The sequence below is a fragment of the Stegostoma tigrinum genome, chromosome 18 (assembly GCF_030684315.1).
Source record: "Stegostoma tigrinum isolate sSteTig4 chromosome 18, sSteTig4.hap1, whole genome shotgun sequence".
In the NCBI taxonomy this organism is placed as follows: domain Eukaryota; kingdom Metazoa; phylum Chordata; class Chondrichthyes; order Orectolobiformes; family Stegostomatidae; genus Stegostoma; species Stegostoma tigrinum.
In genome coordinates, this window is record NC_081371.1 from 57,767,315 (window position 1) to 57,791,600 (window position 24,286).

The 24,286-nt window shown below is 41.2% G+C and overlaps 1 protein-coding gene across 1 annotated transcript; it reads left to right on the forward strand.

The window, feature by feature from the left end:
• Positions 1-1,869: 1,869 nt before the first annotated feature.
• LOC125461113 (homeobox protein DBX2-like) lies at positions 1,870-24,062 on the forward strand. Its single transcript, XM_048549515.2, has 4 exons — positions 1,870-2,233; positions 7,187-7,282; positions 19,126-19,325; positions 23,580-24,062. The coding sequence occupies exons 1-4, from the start codon at positions 1,915-1,917 to the stop codon at positions 23,892-23,894; spliced, it is 930 nt and encodes a 309-aa protein (XP_048405472.2). The 5' UTR covers positions 1,870-1,914; the 3' UTR covers positions 23,895-24,062.
• The last annotated feature ends 224 nt before the right edge of the window (positions 24,063-24,286 follow it).

The window sequence follows — 24,286 nt, forward strand, 5'->3', positions numbered from 1 at the left end:
TTGTGCTCCTGAGATGCTGCTGGGCCTGCTGTGTTCATCCAGCCTCCCATTTTATTATCTGGGATTCTCCAGCAACTGCAGTTCCCATTATGTTATCTCGGCTTTTGACGGGGCTGGTGAGGTCTCAGTTAAACTGGGCGAAAACAGCGATTCAGACGATTTCGGAACGAGTGACGATTTGAGGCGAAACATAACTAGAGCCTCGCTTCAGCAGAGCTTGGAATGTCACTGAAGTGCAGACTGGCAGCGTGTAGTTTCACCAGAGATAACATCCACTTTCATGAGCTCACACAGAAAACATCGTCGGTGTGACACACAGAGAGTTAACGTTCGGATTCTACTCCAGTTTGTAACGTTATTATTAATATTTTAATCGCTACAAATCGTATCAGCAAACAGAAAATGGTTTCAGCTATATAACTGGAAATAAACCCGTCAAAGATGTTAGGAATCCAGCCAAACACAATTTGATAATAAATGTCGTTTGGCAAATACCCTTGGGGAAAGATTTCAGCCGAACTAATTGTTATTGGTCTGCAGTCGACGCGTTTTGAAAGTGATTAAATATTTAAAAATAAGGACAAAGAAACAGACTGTTGTACTGCAATAAAATTCATAAAAACCCTCATGGGCATTTTAAAGGCATTTTCGGCGTTTTATCATATTAGCCCGGAGGAGAATTGAACTCCTTACAGGAACAATAAACATGCCCCTTAAAATACGTGTTTAGGTAACTCCATTTTCAATTGGGTTAATAAGTCTGCACCAGTTACATCAAGGGATTTTTTTAAATTTAAAAAAATTCAAAAATCACACCTAATGACGTAAATCTATTGCAGGTAAAAACCGAAAATCAGAAACAATAACAGAAATTGCTGGAAAAGTTCCGCAGGTCGGGCAGCATCTCTGCAGAGAAATCCGAGTTGACATTGCGGGTCCGGCGACCCTTCCTCAGAATGTAAGTCGATACGCCCTGGTTAACAAAATGTTTTCTGATAATGTGTATAAAATTGCATGGCAATTTGAACCAAAAGTTTCCTTCAGAAAATAATCCAATTTGAACAACTTTTTTTAAAAAAATCTAATTTGCTGAGTGCACCCAAAGCAGAAATTACAGTGCACGGTGTCAAATCTATAAAGTATTTCCAGGAAGATGAAATAGCGCACATTCATAGAATTGCTTGGTGACACATACATAACCACATTCGTCATCAAATCCCCAGAAATTACTAGAGAAATTCAGCAGGTTTGACAGCGTCTGTAGTCTCTTCGTCAGGTGTCAGTGTAGACCCGCTCAGTTTCTCTAGTAATTTCTGTTTTGGTTTGTTTCCGGGCTCCAGTCATTCTTTGTTTCATACTCTAGACGTGAGCGTTCTCTCTCCTTCTCTCTCCACTGATGCTGCCAGACCTGCTGAGTTTCTCCAGCAATTCTCTGTTTTTAGTTCAGATTTCCAGCAGCCGCAGTTCTTTATTTTATTTTGCGCGATTTGTTGAGAAATATGTTCCTCAGGATGGGACAAAACTTGCGAAGAAAAAGATTTGTGTTCGTTAAAAAGGCAAATAAAGCAGCACTTGAGTCACCTGTTGGCTTTCTAGTTTGAGAAGGCATTAGCGGTCCGTTCTTTGGGTTATAAATGTTGCTTTGTAACAGGGACACACCTTCCGGACCGTCAGAATGACATTAGTCATAGTTTTCCAAAGAATCACATGGAAAGTTTCGGGCCAATTGCGTTGCAGTTTGTGTTGAAAAAGCCATACTCCCTCCAGACTTTTCTCCCCCCAAAAAAGTTACAAGATTCATTAACAGTCACTTGTCGCTCGCACCTTTAGATGCATTTGAGTCTGTAGCTGCTTGGAGTGAGAGGGAGAGGCAGTCTGTTCACACTGGTTGTCCTGTGTTAGTTCACCCCCATCATGTTCCCCAGTCTGATCCCAACACCGTCAGTGGAAGAATCGGCCTCATCCACTTTTCTGAACTCACCACAGCTGCCCGCGTTCCACAACTTGGGCAGAAGTTTCCTCATTGACAATTTGCTTCGGGTGAATGGCCCCCTGAGTCGCCCGCTTGCACCGACCCCTGCAAGCCCTGTTCCAGTGAAAATACCCCAAACTGCGGAACAAATCAGCCCCTCGGGAGGTCCCCATCCAACAAGACCCTGCTTTCAGCAGCTCGTTAACCCCTCGCCTGCGCCAGCCACCTTCAGCGCTCAAACTGCCTCCTACCCTGAAATAGGTAAGATTTCACTTCATTTATTCAACAGGCCACAGCAGTGTTACTGCAATCGATCAGTGCTGCCATTTCTGAACTCAATCTTGCGTTTGCATCTGACCTCTAAACGTGCCATACTCCGATGCCCCTGTTTTACATTGCTGCTGCTATTTAATTTTGAAAAAGCTTTGAAATCGGCTAACTTATAATAATTGGAAATCACCCGTGGACAATTTTGCAATTTACTTCACATTCTAAGCTAGAGCTTGATGTATTTTTATTGCAGACCGTTTAAATGTTCTTACAGGTTAAGATTGAAAGAATACTATATAAACTTCCTAAAGCTGACAGTACAAATTAAAGCTAAATTGCAAACTCTGGCATTTTGGTTCTGAATGGGAAGCAGGTAAATGTTAACACAGAAGCAGTGGTATGAATCAAAGTTGAATTATTCTAAATCCAAGTGGTAACCATCCCATAGCACATGCCAATTGGTCTTCATGCCAAATGCAATATAATTGCAGCGCAAAGCCAAGCCTCCTCTGACAATTTAAAACTCCAGGCTGCCCCAACATTAAAATGTAGTTTCTGCAAATAGAAATAAACTTCTAAAAAAGCGCATCCATAGTGAGGGCAGGGACTGTATTGTTTGTGCCTCTGGCACATTGACGTACCTGTTATTTCCATAGGTACAGGATAATCTATTGTGTGTCTGGGGCATTATCAGTTATTGTACAAAACATGGGTTAGGAGTCTTTTATGACACAATAGTAGCACCCCTATCTTTGGGCCAGGAGGTCCCAGTTTAAGTCTCACCGGTTCCAGAGGTGTGTAATAACCTCTCTGAACAGGATAATCTCTAAGCCATGAGTTGCTTGGGGAGCTCAGCTCTGTCACTATGACTTACAACAGTGTCACATTCTGCAGCACAACTGAAACTTGATTTTGTGCATTTCAAACTTGTTTCTAAAATGACATAGCTGATCTGATGTCTTTTGGATCCACCACAAAAATATGTGAAACCAAAAGGACATAAAGCATCTAACATGTTTTACCTAAAGAATATGTTTTGGAGAACTATGTTCAGCTTCACATCAATGCAAACTGTGGGACATCGCCAAGAGATGTGAGGGCATCCTTGTGAAGATCATCATTGTAACAATGTTTGAGGTTAAATGTATATTGGAATTCAGCCAACTGCTTGAAAGATTCTGTTTTAAGGTAACCTATGTATAAATGAAACAGGGTGTTGCAGATTGGCACATTCAAAGGTCGGGAACAATGCATAGAAGGATTAAAATGTGGGACAGCTGATGGTAAAGGGAAATTGGGAAAAGCCACTTTCCTGGGGCCTTTCAGTGACAGAGAGGCTGGAAAGTTGGTAAAATTGCTCCAGCTGTATGGTTTCATGTAGTGAAGATTATAAACATTAATTGTAATTGTAAATCCAGTAACATGCAGTGTTCGAAGAAACTGAATTGGTTTACTCTGTAATTTTATGTCAACTTTGGAAGGTCATGTAATGGACATTTATAAATATTATGAATGAAGTATGTTTTGGGAGGGGGAAATGGAAGTTCAGCTGAGAAGAGACTTGACACTTGTTTGTACCCTTGCATAAAACTCCATTTTCCTTAACCAGCAGTATAACTTGGATCCATCTGTAGCAACTCCAAAGTACATTTTGCAAGTCACAGATATGTCTGATCGGATAAAACAGAATATTGTGGATGCTGGAGATTGGAGACAAACATGGAGAATGCTGGAGGAACTCAGCAGCCCTGGCAGCATCTGTGGAAAGAGAAATAGAGTTAATGTTTGTGGTCTAGAGAACCTTTAAAAGGACATGAATGAGCAGAATGCCTAATGACACTGAGGTTCTACCAAAAATGGGACAGAAATTGTATTAAAAATATCATTCCCATTGAAGGTGCTTGAAAACTCATACAAATATATTCAAACAACTCCAGCATTCCCACACAGAGTGTAAACTTTCTCTTGGAACTAGACTTTAACTGATAAAAGTTGTTTAGTTAATGTTGCTTTTGTAATAATTAACAAGCTATGTTACAAAGCGTAAACTTCTCTCTTCCTCACAATTAAAGAAAATTTTGCTTTAAAATATTTCTAAAAATTGAAACACTATCACAAATTATAAAGAAAATCTGAGATACAGAAACAATAACAGGCTGGACATTATCAGCTGTCTTACTGTCAAACATTAACTTTCCAGACACTGATCAATTTGTTGTGTATTTTCAGTGCTGCCTTCCTTTTTCAATAAATTCAAGTATTTCATGTGCTTCTCTTGGGGCGGCATGGTGGCTCAGTGGTTAGCACTGCAGCCTCACAGTGCCAGGGACCCAGGTTCAATTCCCACCTCGGGTGACTGTCTGTGTGGAGTTTGCACGTTCTCCCTGTGTCTGTGTGGGTTTCTTCCGGATGCTCCAGTTTCCTCCCACAGTCCAAAGATGTGCAGGTTAGGTGGATCGGCCATGCTAATTTGCCCGTAGTGTTCAGGGATGTGTGGGTTATAGGGGGATGGTTCTGGGTGGGATGCTTCAAGGGGCGGTGTGGACTTGTTGGGTCGAAGGGCCTGTTTCCACACTGTAGGGAATCTAATCTAATCTTTTGTACAATATCCGTAAACAATCCAAGGAGAATATTCCTCTGTATCATTCAAATGAAGTTGTGGATTACTTTATTATGAACTTTATTATGAAGAATAATTGACTGCAGTTAAACTGCAAACTCCACATCAATGGCTGCAAAGAGATAATACATGGGTCTAAGTTGTCTAAAGTTAAACAGGAAGTGATTTTGTCTGTTGGGCCAGATCCCATCAAGTTGATTATGTATTGGTTTCAAATGCTTTCAAATGTCACATTTCAAGTGTTTTTTTGGAACAAACATTAAAGAATAATAAGATGGCCCATGCTCTTAAAGTTTTCATTGAAAAGTTTTATTTGTTGGGAAATGCAGCCTGTCAGCTCTCAACTCATTTCCAGAACCTTAATATTAAGAATTAAAAGCAAAGAACCCTGAGATTGTACCTGAATCTCTGAGAAGGAACCCATGAAAGAGTACTGTGCACTTTGGCAAATGGCCTCAGATAAGTAGATTTATCACTTTTGCCTCGAGGAATATAAGACCAATCAGACTCTTACAATTAGAAGTTAATGTGGGAACACCTTTTAATTGCTCTAGAACTTTTTATACATACTTTAAAAATATTTTGAATTTTTTGAAGACGCCTACTTTGAGCCTGGACTCAATTTTTAATTTCCAGATTCAAGCCCAATGGATAGGGATTCATCTGACCCTGATGCTCTATACTCAGTCAGTTTTGTTAGATCTGGCTAAACATTACAATTAACAAAACAAGTGGGTCACTGTATCAATTCACCAGACAAGATGCATCCGAGGATAGTGAGAGAAGAAAGGGTGAGGGAAGAAATGTGGAGGCACCAACCATAATTTTTCAATCATTAATGGATACAGTGCACTGCTGGAAGACTATAGAATTGCAATTGTTACACCCTTATTCAATAAAGGGTCAAAAAGGTATACCCAGTAACTATAAACAACTCTATCTTGGCTTGGTGATAGAGAAATGTTTAGAAATCGTGATTTATGACAGAATTGACAACTAGTTGGGGGAATACTGATTTAATTAAGGAAAGCCACCAAGGCAAATTATGTTTAATAACTTGCTTGAGTTTTTTGATGATGTGATAGAGAAAGGATGGTTGTAAATGATGTTATGCACATGAAGTTCTAAGATACATTTAAGGTGAACAAGGTTAGAGATTGTGGAATAAAAGAAACAATAACAGAATGGATATAAAATTTACTGAGTGAGGGAAGTTAGACAATATCAGTGAAAAGTTATGGTTTGGTTTGGATTGGAGGGATGCTTATAGTGGGGTTGTGCGGTGTATTGGCGTTCGGATTTCTGCTTCTTCTGAAAACGTCAATGACCTAGACGTGTGTATAGAGCACAATTTCGAAGTTTGAGATTGGGACAATATTTGAAAGTATTGAGGACTGCGACGACGAATGTGTTAAATTTCAAAAGGACGTAGGTTGTGTGGACAAGTGACAGATAAAATTTAATGCAAAGAAATGTGAAATGATGCATCATGACGGGAAAAGAGGATATAAACTACAAAATAAAAGGTACAATTGTGAACAGACTGCAGTAGTAAAGGGACCTGGGGATAAATGTGCCCAAATCATTGAAGTGGCAGGGTGGTTTGAGAGCAGTGCTGCCTGGAATGTTCTCTTTTATCTGCGTGGGCAGTGACTTTGAGAACCAGAAATGATGCGTTGGCATATTGAACTACAGTGCCTGAGCAACGGTGTATCATAGAGAGAACGTTGGATTAGAGAAACTCCATTGAATCACCCTATGATCTTCGTGCATTATGATATGCACACAAAACAAAACTTTTCACTGTGCCTTGGTACAAGTGACAGTAATAAATCAAATCAAATAAAAATAAGTTAATAAAGTATTTGGAATATAAAACACTAGTTCTACCTTAATATGGATGTGGTGCCTCATTTTGAGCATCACACTCAAATGTTAGAGTAGATGCAAAAAGTATTTGTAAACAGGGTACCGGGGTGAGGAACTTCAGTTTCCTGGGATTACAAGAAAAGACTGGTGACATTATTGGTCAAATTGTCTCTTTCTGTGCTGGAGCCATTCTTTAATTCTAAAAATAATCTGTGCTAAGAATACCAAACACGCAACAATGAAAAGGCTTCCACAATGCAACCTGGTATAACTCAGCCAAGAAACTCAAATCATTTTGCTGTTTGTTTTACAGCATATATTGGGACAAAGAATTGTGCAGAATATTTCCCTGTTAATCATTTCGGGAAGTATGTTTTTAGCTTTTACCATTTAAGTTGGCTGAAGTACACTGAACAAATCGCTAATCTCGTTTTGTTCTGCTTTAATATTTATAGCTTTACCCAAATGTTTCCTGCCGACTTTCCCCCAGGTCTTTCTGGCTTGCTGCGGTGGGTCCTGTCAACAGCCGATCTCCCCCACTGCTTTTCCGAGTAAGTTTTTGTACAGCATCAGTAATGCTTGATTTGTTTTGTATACCGTAGCAATACGATTTCATGTGGTCTGAAAAATGATTACAAGTCAAATGCCACGTTTCAGCTTCACAATTAATGTGCCAATGTATTAAAAACTCAGTCTTCTCCTTGATATTTTTGATTCAGAAGACGTGCATTCCTTACAGTAATATTCCAAAAACATTATCTTTTTAAAATGTATGAAAACAACCTGTGTGTTGTTTAACTTTTAGTCTAGCCCAGTGTTTGTGCTTTAGTAATTATATCTCAATTTAACCTGGAGGGGTAAAAGATAATCTATCTTTAAATTATTTAAACTCAAAAACGTTCCAAATAAATTAGAGGAAAAGTTAATATCTGATAAGTTTTAAATGAATTAAACACATTAGTGATATGTTTTGTGATGGTGTGGTTTTCTGAAGGCTTTAAATCAAACGACTGTTAAGTGAATTCAGATTTGCAGTGGCTAAATGGCTTTTCAAAAAAAAACTCAAAAGAAGTGTTGCCAATTTGAATGCTTCTTGACAAGTGAAGCAGCAAATTCTGGCTGTTTAATGAGCTGAGACTCTCTGAGATGTTTTCAGGGGGCTGCCACTTTCCCACAGAGCGTTTTACATGGCTGTGGCCGTTATACAATGGCCAACAGGACCATGACCAATAGTTACTTTCACTTTCTTCATCCACACGCGACCTCGTCACTATTTTTCACAGTGCAGATGAACTTTCCAAATCAGCCTACATTAAGAAAGCACTGGATGGGGGTCAAGCAGCCTTTCGTAGTGCCATAAATAAAGCTCTGTTTGCAAGTCTTAGCTTCTGTCTGTCACATTCCATTGGGGAAATTCTGCAAACTACAAACATTGAGACCAGTTCTTTGAAACAGAAATGAAATCAACTTCTATAGACTTCCTTTAGCTGGTCTGGATAAACCGTTCTGTCCACCTGAATAGAAGTCAGAGGTTGAACAGAGCTTAGAAGCAAAGACATCAATAATTTTTCAGATTATATGATTAAATCTCCACCCAGCCAAAAACCCTCACTCCCCTATCCCGACAACAGGTTGCTTTTATGCTGGGCTCCTCACATGGAAAAGATGCTTCCAAACATATAACAGGGAGCAGAGGAAAGTTAAAACAAAGTGGGTGGAAAGAAAAAGTAGAATTGCGTAGAATTAAAAGATTAGTTGAAATGCTGAGCAGGCTCTTAAAAGCAGAATGGGCATAGGTAATGGGTAAGGATTTTAGGAGGTAATTTCAAAGGGAAGGGAGAGAGGGTGTGCCAATGATTGGCAAGGAAGCCAGGGAAACTAGAATCGACCTACACCAGAGTAGTGCTTGAACCCCAGGAGATGGGAGAGATACTAAGTGAATATTTCATATCAGTTTTTACTGTGGAGAAAGAAATGGAGTCTAGAGAATGCAAAGAAGTAAACGTTAATGTTTTAAAAACAGTTCACATTACAGAAGAGGAAGTTCGGGCATTCTTAGAGAATGTGAAGGTGGATAAATTTCCAGGATCTGATCTAATGATCTAATCTCAGAACGTTGTGGGAATGAAGGGGGGGAATTTCAAGACCGCTTGCAGGAATATTTGTATCATCTAGAACAACAGGTGAGGTGCCTGGTGACTGGAGGGTGGCTAATGTTGTATCTTTGTTCAGGAAAAGTTGTAAGGAATAAATGGGGGACTATTGACCTGTGAGTCTGACTTTGGTTGTGAGTAATTTGTTGGAGGTGATTATAAAAGGTAGGATTCATGGACATTTAGAGAGGCAGAAATTGATTAGGGATAGTCAGAATGGTTTTGTGCAAGGAATGTTATGTCTCACAAACTTAATTGAGTTTTTTGAAGAAGTTACCAAAAAGGTTGATGAGGGTCAAGCAGTAATTGCTGTTTATTTAGATTTTAGTAAAGCCTTTGACAAGATTCCACATGGTAGACTAATTAGTAAAGTTAGGTCACATGGGATTCAGGATGAGCTTGTCAATTGGATACATAAATACCTTAAAAGCAGGAGACAGAGAGGAATGGTGAAGCATTGCTTTTCAGACTGCAGGCCTGTAACCAGTGATGTTCCACGGGGATTGGTTCTGGGTCCTGTTTTGTTGGTCATTTATATAAATATTTGGATGAGAATATAGCAGGTATAGTTAGTAAGTTTGCAGACGACACCAAAATTGATAGCATTGTAGACAGTGAAGAAGTTTTTCTAAGATTACAAAAGGATCTTGATCAAATGGATGAATGGGTTGAAAAATGGCAAATGGAGTTCAATCTAGATAAATGCGAGGTGTTGTATTTTGGTACAACAAGCAAGGGTTGGGCTTATATAATTAATGGTAGGACCTTGGGCAATGTTGAAGAACAGAGGGATCTAGGGGTGCGGGTACATAATTCTTTGAAGTTTGCATCATATACAGAGAGGGTGATTAAAAGGGTGTTCGGCATTCTCGTCTTTATTGCTCATTCATTTGAGTATAGGAGATGGAAGTCATGTTGAGGTTGTACAGAATGTTAATGAGGTGTTTTCTGTAGTATTGTGACAAGTTCTGATCACCCAATTATAGGGAAGGATATCATCAAGATGGAGAGAGTTCAGAAGAGATTTACCAGGATGTTGCTGGATATGGAAGGTTTGAATTGTAAGGAAAGGCTGGATAGGCTGGGACTTTTCTCACTGGAGTGTAGGCGGTTGAGAGGCAACCTTATCAAAGTCTATAAAATCATGAGGGACAGACATAAGGTGAATGGTAGGTGTGTTTTCCCTGGGGTGGAGTTTTCAAGACTAGGGGCTACCACAGAGGGTAGTGGGTGCGGATACAGTTACAATGTTTAGAAGAACTTAGAGCATGGATCAGTACCTGGTGCTATGATGTTGTGGCCATAACAGAGACATGGGTTTCTCATGGGCAGGAATGGTTGCTGGATGTTCCAGGGTTTAGAACATTTAAAAAGAAAAGGGAGGGGGGAAAAAGAGGAGGGGGTGTAGCACTACTAATCAGAGAGGGTATCACAGCTACAGAAGCTTCCATTGTCGAGGAAGATCTGCCTACCGAGTCAGTATGGGTGGAAATTAGGAACAGCAAGGGAGTAGCCACCTCGTTAGGGGTTTACTACAGGCCCCCCAATAGCAGCAGGGAGATTGAAGAAAGCATAGGTCGACAGATTTTGGAAAAGTGTGCACGCAGTAGGGTTGTTGTAATGGGTGACTTTAACTTTCCTAATATTGATTGGAACCTCCTTCGAGCAGAAGATTTGAATGGAGCTGTTTTTGTAAGGTGTGTTCAGGAGGGTTTCCTAACGCAGTACGTTGACAGGCCGACGAGGGGAGAGGCCATTCTAGACTTGGTGCTCGGAGACGAGCCTGGGCAGGTATCAGATCTTGTGGTGGGAGAGCATTTTGGTGATAGTGACCATAACTGCCTCACATTCTACATAGCTATGGAGAAGGAGAGGATTAGGCAAAATGGGAGGATATTTAATTGGGGAAGAGGAAACTATGATGCGATTAGACATGAGTTAGGAAGCATGGACTGGGAGCAGTTGTTCCATGGTAAGGGAACTATAGACATGTGGAGACGGTTTAAGGAACAGTTGTTGGGAGTGATGAGTAAATATGTCCCTCTGAGACAGGCAAGAAGGGATAAGATTAAGGAACCTTGGATGACGAGAGCGGTGGAGCTTCTAGTGGAAAGGAAGAAGGTAGCTTACATAAGGTGGAGGAAGCTAGGGTCAAGTTCAGCTAGAGAGGATTACACGCAGGCAAGGAAGGAGCTCAAAAATGGTCTGAGGAGAGCCAGGAGGGGGCACGAGAAAGGCTTGGCAGAAGGAATCCGGGAAAACACAAAGGCATTTTACACTTACGTGAGGAATAAGAGAATGGTCAAAGAAAGAGTAGGGCCGATCAGGGATAGCATAGGGAACTTGTGTGTGGAGCCTGAGGAGGTAGGGGAAGCCCTAAATGAGTTTTTTGCTTCTGTCTTTACGAAAGAAACCAACTTTGTAGTGAATGAAACCTTTGAAGAGCAGGTGTGCATGCTGGAATGGATAGAGATAGATGAAGCTGATGTGCTGAAAATTTTGTCAAACATTAAGATTGACAAGTCGCCAGGCCTGGATCAGATTTGTCCTCGGCTGCTTTTGGAAGCGAGAAATGCAATTGCTTCGCCACTTGCGAAGATCTTTGCATCCTCGCTCTCCACTGGAGTCGTACCTGAGGACTGGAGAGAGGCAAATGTAATTCCTCTCTTCAAGAAAGGAAATAGGGAAATCCCCGGCAATTATAGACCGGTAAGTCTCACGTCTGTCGTCTGCAAGGTGTTAGAAAGGATTCTGAGGGATAAGATTTATGACCATCTGGAAGAGCATGGCTTGATCAAATACAGTCAACACGGCTTTGTGAGGGGTAGGTCATGCCTTACAAACCTTATCGAGTTTTTTGAGGATGTGACTAGAAAAGTTGATGAGGGTCGAGCTGTGGATGTGGTGTATATGGACTTCAGTAAGGCATTTGATAAGGTTCCCCATGATAGGCTCATTCAGAAGGTCAGGAGGAATGGGATACAGGGGAACTTAGCTGCTTGGATACAGAATTGGCTGGCCAACAGAAGACAGCGAGTGGTAGTAGAAGGAAAATATTCTGCCTGGAAGTCAGTGGTGAGTGGAGTTCCACAGGGCTCTGTCCTTGGGCCACTACTGTTTGTAATTTTTATTAATGACTTGGACGAGGGAATTGAAGGATGGGTCAGCAAGTTTGCAGACGACACAAAGGTCGGAGGTGTCGTTGACAGTGTAGAGGGCTGTTGTAGGCTGCAGCGGGACATTGACAGGATGCAGAGATGGGCTGAGAGGTGGCAGATGGAGTTCAACCTGGATAAATGCGAGGTGATGCATTTTGGAAGGTCGAATTTGAAAGCTGAGTACAGGATTAAGGATAGGATTCTTGGCAGCGTGGAGGAACAAAGGGATCTTGGTGTGCAGATACATGGATCCCTTAAAATGGCCACCCAAGTGGACAGGGTTGTTAAGAAAGCATATGGTGTTTTGGCTTTCATTAACAGGGGGATTGAGTTTAAGAGTCGTGAGATCTTGTTGCAGCTCTATAAAACTTTGGTTAGACCGCACTTGGAATACTGCATCCAGTTCTGGGCGCCCTATTATAGGAAAGATGTGGATGCTTTGGAGAGGGTTCAGAGGAGGTTTACCAGGATGCTGCCTGGACTGGAGGGCTTATCATATGAAGAGAGGTTGACTGAGCTCGGTCTCTTTTCATTGGAGAAAAGGAGGAGGAGAGGGGACCTAATTGAGGTATACAAGATAATGAGAGGCATAGATAGAGTTGATAGCCAGAGACTATTTCCCAGGGCAGAAATGGCTAGCACGAGGGGTCATAGTTTTAAGCTGGTTGGTGGAAAGTATAGAGGGGATGTCAGAGGCAGGTTCTTTACGCAGAGAGTTGTGAGAGCATGGAATGCGTTGCCAGCGGCAGTTGTGGAAGCAAGGTCATTGGGGTCATTTAAGAGACTGCTGGACATGCATATGGTCACAGAAATTTGAGGGTGCATACATGAGGATCAATGGTCGGCACAACATTGTAGGCTGAAGGGCCTGTTCTGTGCTGTACTGTTCTATGTTCTATGTTCTATGTTCTATATTTGGGTAAGTACACGACTAAGAAATGTTTGCAGGGATATGGGCCTGACGCAGGAGGGTGGGACTAGTTTATTTTGGGATTATGGTCAGCATGGACTAGTTGGACTGAAGAATCCGTTTCTGTGCGGTGTGAATCTGACTCGTTGGGTCAGTTTGTTAAAAGAGCTGCTGTAGGAATGGTAAAGATCTTCTGTTGACTGTCAATCTTTCTGCATTTATGAAACTTGGAAAAATTAATGTAGTTGAATGAACCTGAGTTCCTCAGGGTAGTGTCTGAAGTCCAATGATTTTCAGCTGCCTCATCAATAAACTGCGATTCATCATAAGGTCAGAAGTGGGGATGTTCACTGATTGCACAATGTTCAGCACCATTTGCAACTCCTCAAATACTGAAACAGCCCATATTCAAATGCAACAAGACCTGGACAATATCCAGGCTTGGGCTGACAAGGGGCAAGTAACATTCATGTCACACAAATGCCAAGTAATAACCATCTTCAATAAGACACGATCTAACCACCACCCTTTGACACTCAATGATGTTACCATCACTGAATCCCCCAACTATCAATAACCTGGAGATTACCATCATCAAGAAATCGAACTTAACTAGCCATATAAAGACAGTGCCTGCAAGAACAGATCAGAGGCTGGGAATACCTTGGTGAGTAATTCATCTCCTGACTCCCCAAAGCCTGTCCACCGTCTGCAAGGCACAAGTCAGGAGTGTGATGGAATACTCCCCACTTGCCTGGATGGGTGCAGCCCCAACAATACTAAAGAAACTTGACATAATCCAGGACAAAGCAACCCACTTGATTGCCACCACATCCCTAACTATCAACTCCCTTCACCAGACACTCAGTAGCAGCAGTGTGTACCATCTACAAGGTATACTGCAGAAATTCACTAAAGATTCTTAATAAACAACTTCCAAATCCACAACCACTACAAAACCACGGGCAGCAGAAACATGGCAACACCACCATCTGCTAGTTCCCCTCCAAGCCACTAACTATTCTGACTTGGAAATATATCGCTGTTCCTCCGCTGTTGCCCCGTCAAAATTCTGGAATTCCGTCCTCATGGCATTGTGGGTTAGCCTAAAGCAGGTGGACTGCAGCAGTTCAAGAAGGCAGCCCACCCTCACCCCCAACTTCAACATTAAATGCTGGTTCAGTCAGCGATGTTCACATTGCAGAGGTGACTACAAAACTTACGACTATCTAGGGGTTGTCTGCAGAGTTGATACAGATACGTCAAACATATGATGGATACGTTAGTTATACTGTTCAGTAATGACATAACTACATACAAATGATTCCTAAAGTCCTTTATGAATATGATAACAATTTAATATGTGCTTCACCTTGACTTTCAGTAATATTAAACTTAATTTCATGAATAAGAACTATTTAAATCCATATTTTGCATTCAATTAGCTAATTAACCTACTTTCCAAACTTCTCTTTTAAGTTTAATCTCTCTATGATATTCTTAAAATATTTTAATTTAAAACTTCCATCTGCTTGATGCTGCAGACCACATCATGCTTTAATTAATATTTAATTTGTGCACAGATGCTTAAATGAGGTTTCATTGAATGTCAAGATTGGATTGTCCTTATGGTTCATGACAATTATACACAAATGGCAAGTAACATTCATGTCACACAAATGCCAAGCAATGACCAACTTCAATAAGAGACGATCTAATCACCGCCGCTCGACACTTAGTGATGTTACCATCACTGAATCCCCCCAATATCAACATCCTGGAGAAACGCTAGTGCGGCCTCATTTGGAATATTGTGTGCAGTTCTGGTCACCCCATTACAAGAAGGATGTGGAAGCATTGGAAAAGGTGCAGAGGAGATTTACCAGGATGTTGCCTGGTCTGGAGCGCAGGCCCTATGAAGAAAGGCTGAGGGACTTGGGTCTGTTCTCATTGGAGAGAAGAAGGCTAAGAGGGGATTTAATAGAGACATACAAGATAATCAGAGGATTAGATAGGGTGGACAGTGAGTCTTTTCCCGAGGATGATGACTTCAGCTTGTACGCGGGGGCATAGCTACAAATTGAGGGGTGATAGATTTAAGACAGATGTCAGAGGCAGGTTCTTTACTCAGAGAGTGGTAAGGGTGTGGAACGCCCTGCCTGCCAATGTAGTTAACTCAGCCACATTAGGGGCATTTAAACAGTCCTTGGATAAGCACATGGATAATGATGGGATAGTATAGGGGGAGGGGCTTAGATTAGTGCACAGGTCGGCGCAACATGGAGGGCCGAAGGGCCTGTTCTGCGCTGTATTGTTCTATGTTCTATATTACCATTGACAAGAACCTGAACATAACTAGCCGTATAAAGACAGTGGCTGCAAGAACAGGTCAAAAATTTATAGACATTATCATGTTGCATAAAGAAATAATTCTAAAAGAATCGCTTCCAACAGAAACCAGACAAAAAGATGGTTGTGATAATGGGAACTGCAGATGCTGGAGAATCCAAGATAACAAGTGTGGAGCTGGATGAACACAGCAGGCCAAGCAGCATCTCAGGAGCACAAAAGCTGACGTTTCGGGCCTAGACCCTTCATCAGAGATGGTTGTGGTGTATTCTATCAATCAGTGTGTATTTTAAGAGACTAAAGCAATGATACATTGTTCCATTGAAAATGTTTTAGTTCTTTAACCATGAGTAATTTATGAACCGTAAGCAGGTATGTTATATTCATGAAGTTCATCCAAATTTTGAAAACCCAAAGTTAGTAAGCATTTTGAAGAAAATTTGCGTATGCAATTATGAGGGGCATAGACAGGGTGAATAGAAAGCAGTGGTTTGCCCACAGTTGAAGGGTTAATAACAAGGGGGCACAATTTTAAGGTGAAAGGTAGGAGGCTGAGAGGGGATTTGAGGACAAATATTTTCATCCAGAGGGTGAGGTGGTGCATGGAATACACCAGCTGGGAGGGTAGTTGATGCAGGAAACCTCACAACCTTTAAAAAGGACTTGGAAGAGCACTGGAAGTGTCACAACATTCAAGGTCAAAGGCCTAATGTGGGAAAATGGGACTAGTGTAGGTTGTTGTATATTTTTTGGTGGCACAGACTTGATAGAGTGAAGATACAAAGAACAACACGGTATAGGACCCCCAAGCCTGTACCAATACATTTTGCCCTTCCATGTTAAAACGGGCTTCACTTACAGGATCTGTATCCCTCGATTCCCTTCCTGTTCATGTATTTGTCCAGGTGCTTCCTGAACGCTGCTATTGTGTCTGCTTCCACCAGCTCCTCTGGCAACGTGTTCCAGGCACTCACCAACCTTTATGTGAAAAAGTTGCCTCACACATCTCTTTTAAACTCCCCCCGCTTGCATCTTGACCGTGTGTCCCCCTAGTATATGACCCTTCCACCCTGGGAAAAAGACTCATACTTCCCACTCTATCCATGCCATTCACAATCTTATAAACTTCTATCAGGTTGTCCCTCAATCTCCTGCTTTCCAGTGAAAACAAACCCAGTCTATCCAACCTTTCTTCATTGCTAAAATTCCCCATTCCAGGCAACATCCTGAATCCTCTCCAAAATATTCACATCCTTCTGGTAATGTGGTGACCAGAATTGCATGCAACAGAAGAGGCTTTTCTGTAGCAGATAGGGTGAGGGGTCTTTTATGTACTGTATGATTATATGAAAATTAATTTTAAATAATATTATTGGATGCAACCAACTATTCCAGAGATTTGGGGTTTGTCTTATGAAGAGCGATTGAGCAGTTTAGGATTGAGGAGTTTAGAAGAATGAGAGGAGATCTAATTGAGGTCTATAAAATGCTGAATAAAATTGATAACATCGATGTTGAAAGGATGTTTCCTTGGTGGGGCAATCTAGAATGAGAGGCCATAGTTTTAGGCTAAGGGGTAGCAGATTTAAAACAGAGGTGAGGAGAAATCACTTCTGTCAAAGGGCTGTGAATCTTTGGAATTCATGACCTCCTGCGGTGGATTCAGTGACATTGAGTAACAATAAAGAGGAAGTAGATAGATTTTTAATTAGTATTGTGTTAAAGAGTTATGAAGAATGGGCAGGAAAGTGGAGTCAAGGCTGGAATAAGATCAACCATGATCATCTTAAATGAGAGGGCAGGTTTGAATGGCTGAATTATTCACAGCTGCTCCTGGTTCTTATGTTGTTATAAAGGTTCATGGATTTTCCTGCAAAACAGAACACCAGCACAATATTTAATGTCACCTTGCATCTGTGCATTGCTGAATTTATTTTGAAATTGATTTTATTTTAAACAGGTGACTATGCAAAATGTGAACCTAAAACAGTTGCTTCAAATGGCTGACGTACTGAGTAATAAAGACAGGCGTTGATTTAGCCAATGAACATGAAGCAAATTCCAACTTGGATGCACACAAATGACAAACTGCAATTTCTCATAAATTTTAAACCCTTAAATTTGCCTTGGCTACCTACAATAAATACTATGGATTATCAATTACTCCTGATGGAATTTGTTTAAACCATAGGACCGTAAGGCCATGAGAAATAGGAACAGGAGTGGACTGTTCGGTCCCGCGAACCTGCTCCACCATTCAATAGGATCATAGCCCATTCAACATTCCTCACATCCACTTTCCTGCCCTTTCCCACAACTCTTGATTCCCCAATTGATCAGGAATCTATCTACCTCAGCCTTAAATATAGACGAAGACTCTGTCCCCACAGCTCTGTGAGAGAAAAAAAATCCCTCCTCATCTCAGTCTTCAATTGGCTGTCTTTGATTCTGGTCCTAGACTCTCCCATGAGGGGAAACATCCTTTCAGCATTTGCCCTGTCAAGCCTCTTAAGAATCCAATAGGCTTCAATGAGATCACCTCTCATTCTTCTAAACTCCAATGAACAGAGTCCCAACCTGTTTAACCTTTGTTCATAAGTCAATCTCTCCGTACTGCGAGTCATTGTAGTGAACCTTCTCTGAGCAGTCTCCAGTGAAATGGTAAGGAAAGCAAGATATAGCTGGAGCTGTTTCTGGAGAAAGAGGTGTTTGAAGAATAAGGCTATTATTCTGCCATGAGATGTGGAAGTTGCTGGCAAAGCTAGCATTTTTTGATGTCCCTAACTGCCCTTGAAAGAAATAGTAACTAAATCAATTCAGAGGTAGTGACGAATCTGGAGTCATAGAACATAGAACATAGAACATTACAGCACAGTACAGGCCCTTCGGCCCTCGATGTTGTGCCGACCTGTCATACCGATCTCAAGCCCATCTAACCTACACTATTCCATGTACGTCCATACGCTTATCCAATGACGACTTAAACGTACCTAAAGTTGGCGAATCTACTACCGTTGCAGGCAAAGCGTTCCATTCCCTTACTACTCTCTGAGAAAAGAAACTACCTCTGACATCTGTCCTATATCTTTCACCCCTCAATTTAAAGCTATGCACCCTCGTGCTCGCCGTCACCATCCTAGGAAAAAGGCTCTCCCTATCCACCCTACGTAACCCTCTGATTATTTTATATGTTTCAATTAAGTCACCTCTCAACCTTCTTCTCTCTAATGAAAACAGCCTCAAGTCCCTCAGCCTTTCCTCGTAAGACCTTCCCTCCAGACCAGGCAACATCCTGGTAAATCTCCTCTGCACCCTTTCCAAAGCTTCCACATCCTTCTTATAATGCGGTGAGCAGAACTGTACACAATACTCCAAGTGTGGCCGCACCAGAGTTTTGTACAGCTTCACTATAACCTCTTGGTTCCGGAACTCGATCCCTCTATTAATAAAAGCTAAAACACTGTATGCCTTCTTAACAGCCCTGACAACCTGGGTGGCAACTTTCAAGGATCTGTGTACATGGACACCGATGTGTAGACCAGATGGATAAGGATGACAAATTTCCGTTTGTAAACGCAGGTTGGTGAACCAGGTATATTTTTAGAACAGTTGTTTCATCATTACTGGGATGAACTTTATTGAGTATAAATTCCACCAGTTACTGTGTCCCCAGAGTATTAGCCTAGACCTCTGCATTACGAGACCAGTGGCATTGTGACTGTGCCATCTCCCCCAAATATTGACGATTAACTAATAAGTGCAAGTTTGGCAGGTCAGTTCTGAACATTTCCCACAGCCCTAAATGTACATGTTTTGCTCCTCAGTTAGCAGTTCTTTCAGGAGCTGTGAATTCCCACTTTGGCCCCAAGTCAGTCACAGCAAAGTGCGAAGAGGAATCCTACGGAGAGTGGTCTTTTCTGAGGAACAAAGGAAAGCATTGGAGAAAACCTTTCAGAAACAGAAGTACATCAGTAAAACAGACAGGAAGAAACTGGCCACCCACCTTGGCCTTAAAGATTCACAGGTACGATATATCAGCTCTGATGGGGTTTGTTTAATTGATTGGTTTGCAATGCAGAATGACATCAATAGCATGGGGTCAACTCCCAGACCAGCTGGAGTTCCCACTGAAGGTCCCACCTTCTTCACCTTGCCCCTTGCCTCAAGTTTGACGAGCCTTAGGTTAAACTCACCATTGGTTGCATGTCTCTCTTTCTCTGAGAGGCCAGTCCTTTGGAGTTCTAGTACCTTTATTTCAGCATCTTACGCTGCCAGGTGAGCAGCTTACAGCAGCAACAACTAATGTTTCTGTAGCATCCTTGAGGTTGTCAAACATCTCAAAGTGCTTCACAGGGGCATTAGGAAGGAAAATGTGACACTGAGCTCCCTGAGGAGACATTGAGTTCAATGATCAAAAGCTTGGTCAAAGAGGTAGGTCTCAAGGAGTGCCTTAAAAAGGAAAGCAAGGTAGAACAGAGTGGTGTATAGGCAGTGTGCCCCATGTCATGTTGTCTAACAATTGAAAGCCTGAGAAAGAGCAATAATTGAAAGATATCACAGATCCACAGAATTGTTATGGCACAGAAGGAGCCATTTGCTCCATTGTGCCTATACCAGTTTTGGTCCCTAGTGACAGTTTCCACTGCGATATCTTTTAATCAATGTTCCACCATCGTTGATGATGTCTCAGTAATTAAGCACCTTGCCTAATTCATAATATCGATCAAAATGGAGCAGCTCAGAAACCCATTTATTGTTCTTTCTCAGGCTTTCAATCGTTAGACAACATGACATGGGGCACACTGCCTACACACCATTCTGTTCTACCTCACATTCCTTTTTAAGGCACTCCTTGAGACCTACCTCTTTGGCCAAGCTTTTGATCATTGAACTCAATATCTTCTCCAACTCCCTGTGCACCATTCCTGTCCAAATGACCGTCAATGACCCTCTTGAGTGCCTCAGTTGAACCTACTTCCACCATAGCGTATTCCAGACCCTAACTACTCGCTGGGTGAAAAAGTTCTTTGCCACATCAGCTTTGTTTCATTTGCACATCACTTTGAGTCTGTGCCCTCTTGTCCTTATTTTCTTTCGCAAGCAAAAACTGCTTTGCCCTGTCTAGCCTGCCCAGACCTCTCATGACTTTGATATCATGATATTTTCTTTATCGTCATTTTTTGCATTTTAAGACTATAATAGGACAATTGCCCCCTCGAGTTGCTCCTCCATTTAATAGGATCATGGCAGATTTACTTTCCTCGCACCCACTTTGCTGCCCTTTCTCTGTAACCCTTGTTTCCCTGACTGATCAGAATCAATCTCAACCTTAAATATACACTATTTGGAGGTGCCAGTGTTAGACTGGGGTGGACAAAGTCAGAAGTCACATGATGCCAGGTTATAGTCAAACAGCTTTATTTGATATCAAATTTGATTTAAAATTAACCTATGGACTATAACCTGGCGTCGTGTGACTTTTGACTTAAGTATACACAAGGACTCCGCTGCACAATTCCCTGTGACAAGGAGTTCCAAAGAATTGCATGCCCCAAGAAAAGAAATTCCTCCTCATCTCAGTTTTTAAACTGGTAGCCCTTAATGTGATACTGTGACTTCTTGGCCCTGGACTCTCCCACGAGGGGAAACTCCATCTCATGATATAACTTCACGTGTGCAAAGTTTACAATAGAAATAGTGTACAGCAGGATCATTTTCATATTAATTACGTGGAACATTAAAGTGTGGCTAGATTTTGCGGGTTTGGCTTGCCTGAAGGCTAATTCACAATGTGCTCAACTGGCTCCTGTATCATTCACTCCCTCACCATCATCTGGAGGGTAGTCATGCTGGTTTAACATATACTTGCCTGTATGTATGTAATTGAAAGGAGAGCCCTTGTCTGTGGATGCCTTGCATTCATATCCTTAAGATGATTTTGTGAAGGTGGTTGAAGATGTTTATTTCAGTGTCATAGCTTGTATTCTTGACAAGAATGGCATTGTGCTCAGCGATCATGAAGGGAGTGCTGCAAATACAGAGGGAAAATGGACATTTTTCAGCCGCCCGCTGTGGCAAAATATTTCAATGAAGGACAGAACGTCAGTCTCCAATATAATATTGACATTGGATTCTGTGTTGAGAATGGGTGCAAATCTGCCTTTATTTGACATTTGTCCTAATTGGAAAATCTAGGCATTTTTTTCACATCAGTTTCAATTGTGAAAGCATGAAAGGAAAATCAACAAAAGGCTGGGAGAGAACAATAGTGGATTTCTGAGCTGCTCTGTTTTGATCAATATTGTGAAGCAGACAAGGAGCTTATTTACTGAGATATCATCTAAACATTACATCCAAAGGTAAAACCAGCAGGGACGTAGATCACAGGAAAGACTCCGCTGTAATGTATACCGACAGATCATATAGCCAAACTGCAGAGTATGCAACTGTTTACAGTGCTACCAAATTGGTTTGTAACTTAAAATTCTGCAGACGCTGCAGATCTGAAATAAAAAGAGAGCATGCTGGAGGAACTCAGCAAGTCTGGCAGCATCTGTGGGAAAAGAAACTGAGTTAATGTTTCGTGTCCAGGGAACTCATATTCTATGATGTTCACCCGGCTGACCTTGTTATAATTACTACAGTTTTCATATGTACTTTTTCTGCTCTCTACTAGTTTCCATTCAGTAACTTGTCCTCAAAACATCCTCATTTAGGTTAGAGGACTGAGCAGTCATTGTTACAATTCCCCTGGAATGCGTCATTACTTCTCAATAACTTGCTTAGCCATTCGAATGATGAAAACGATACCCAGTCAAGGCAAGGAAATTGCAGAACTTGCCAGTGCTAAACTTCAAATGGATTACTCTTAGATGTGAGATCACAGAAGAATATTGCCAAGAATTTGGTAGAAAAGTTCTGTTTTCTGATGGTCTAAGCAAAATTTGCATATGACGTTACATTAGGAGTTTTATTTATATCTTAAGAATCTTTGTTCACTTTCATAACAGTAAATAATGCTTATTTCCACTGCTTGAATATAAATTCTACTCAAAACAAAATGAAGATGGCTTGGAAAGCAAAAATTAGCCTTTGCACAATAACCCTCACAGTCTGAAGTATGTGGGGGTCTGTCAGGATGTGGGGTCAGTGTGGGAGTGAGGGGGTGAGTCCGTAGTTGTGGTGGGTGGTCGGTGAGGAGTGTATGTTGTGTCAGGATAATGTGGCTTCAATGAGGTGTATAGCGGTTAGTCAAAAACTGTGGGTGTCAGTGAGCATTGTAAGGGTCAGTCAGAAACTGTGGGTGTCAGTGAGAATTGTAGGGGTCTGTCAGAAACTGTGGGTGTCAGTGAGAATTGTAGATGTCAGTCAGAAACTGTGGGTGTCAGTGAGAATTATAGGGGTCTGTCAGAAACTGTGGGTGTCAGTGAGAATTGTAGATGTCAGTCAGAAACTGTGGGTGTCAGTGAGAATTATAGGGGTCTGTCAGAAACTGTGGGTGTCAGTGAGAATTGTAGATGTCAGTCAGAAACTGTGGGTGTCAGTGAGAATTGTAGGTGTCAGTCAGAAACTGTGGGTGTCAGTGAGAATTATAGGGGTCAGTCAGAAGTATGGAGCATAATTGAGGAGTTTTGGATCTCAATGAGCTTGGTTACCTTCATGAAGAGTAGGCTCAATCCCTGTACAGGCTGTAATCGTGAAGAACTATGTCCTCATCTTCCCTATGCTTGAGGAGCAGTGCCCATTAAGATTATGTCTATAAAAACTGAAAGAACTGCGGATGCTGTAAATCAGGAACAAAAACAGAAGTTGCTGGAAAAGCTCAGCAGGTCTGGCAGCATCTGTGAAGGAAAAAACTGAGTTAAGGTTTCAGGTTGGGTGACCCTTCCTCAGAACTCTTCTGTCTATCTCTGATGGAGGGAAATACTTGTGACTGTAGTTCATGACATTACCCCTCAGAAGCAAAAGCTATTTCAAGGGCTCTTCCGGGTAATGCTACATAATTTTATAATGCTGTCATATGTTACAATTAGTTCTTCGTTTTAAATGCAGTATTTAAAATGAAAAGTTGTATCTGTTTCTTTCTTAATAGAGACATTTCGGACTTCTCAATAGAAAGCATTCCATCCTAATACTTACCAATGATGAAATTTTATTATTGTTTTGTTTAAACTGTCTGTACAAAATGCAGCTTAATTTTAAACAGCCAAATGCTAGCTGCCCATTGCTACTTGCAGTACCGATAGTAATGCTGTCATTGACATTTTCAACTCAAAAGGTAAAAATATGGTTCCAGAACCGCAGAATGAAATGGAGAAATACTAAGGAGAGAGAACTGCTTACACAGGGATGTTTGTTTGAACAAACATTACAAGCGAAACCAGTTTCGGCTTCTGACCTGAACGACACTAATCCAAACATCCCTGACAGAAAAGCAGCACACATGGGACAAGCGTCTATGTACAAATATGTCGCAGTTACATCAACTTCTCAACATGGCCAGACTACTGAGAACAGACTGCCGAGTGTGAAGAAAGAGTTGTCAGAGACAGCACTGCATTCTGATTCTGTACAGCACAAGAAAGACACCTGAACCCATTTCCCAAAGGTTCCCTAATAATAAGCATTCTCAATGTTAATAACCTACTTCATGTGGTTTGTGTCTCTGGCTTTGCCCAGTGCTTATGAGGACTTGCACTTGTTTGGAGACATTTTCTGGCTGTTACAACATCGCTATATGAAATATAACAATTCAATAATAATGCTGACAATGCAATTTATCAGGAGCCTTTAAACATCGATTCTGGTAAAATGTTTTTAGGAAATGTGTTGACTGTAAAATATGAATAAAGTTTTTACAAAGAGATAATATTCTTCAAATTGAATTTGGCAAATGTGACATGTTGTGCTTAGTCCATGTTTCTGTATTAAATGATTCAACACAAAATAAAGCAAATTTTAATATAGCCATAAACTGGTATTTTG

What these genes read in the sequence shown, in the direction of transcription:
- LOC125461113 (XM_048549515.2), top strand. Translation starts at nt 1,915, where the DNA reads ATGTTCCCCAGTCTGATCCCAACACCGTCAGTGGAAGAATCGGCCTCA. An exon ending in TGCCTCCTACCCTGAAATAG is followed by an intron (nt 2,234 to 7,186) that starts GTAAGATTTCAC and finishes TAATATTTATAG; the next exon opens with CTTTACCCAAATGTTTCCTG. An exon ending in TTGGCCTTAAAGATTCACAG is followed by an intron (nt 19,326 to 23,579) that starts GTACGATATATC and finishes TCAACTCAAAAG; the next exon opens with GTAAAAATATGGTTCCAGAA.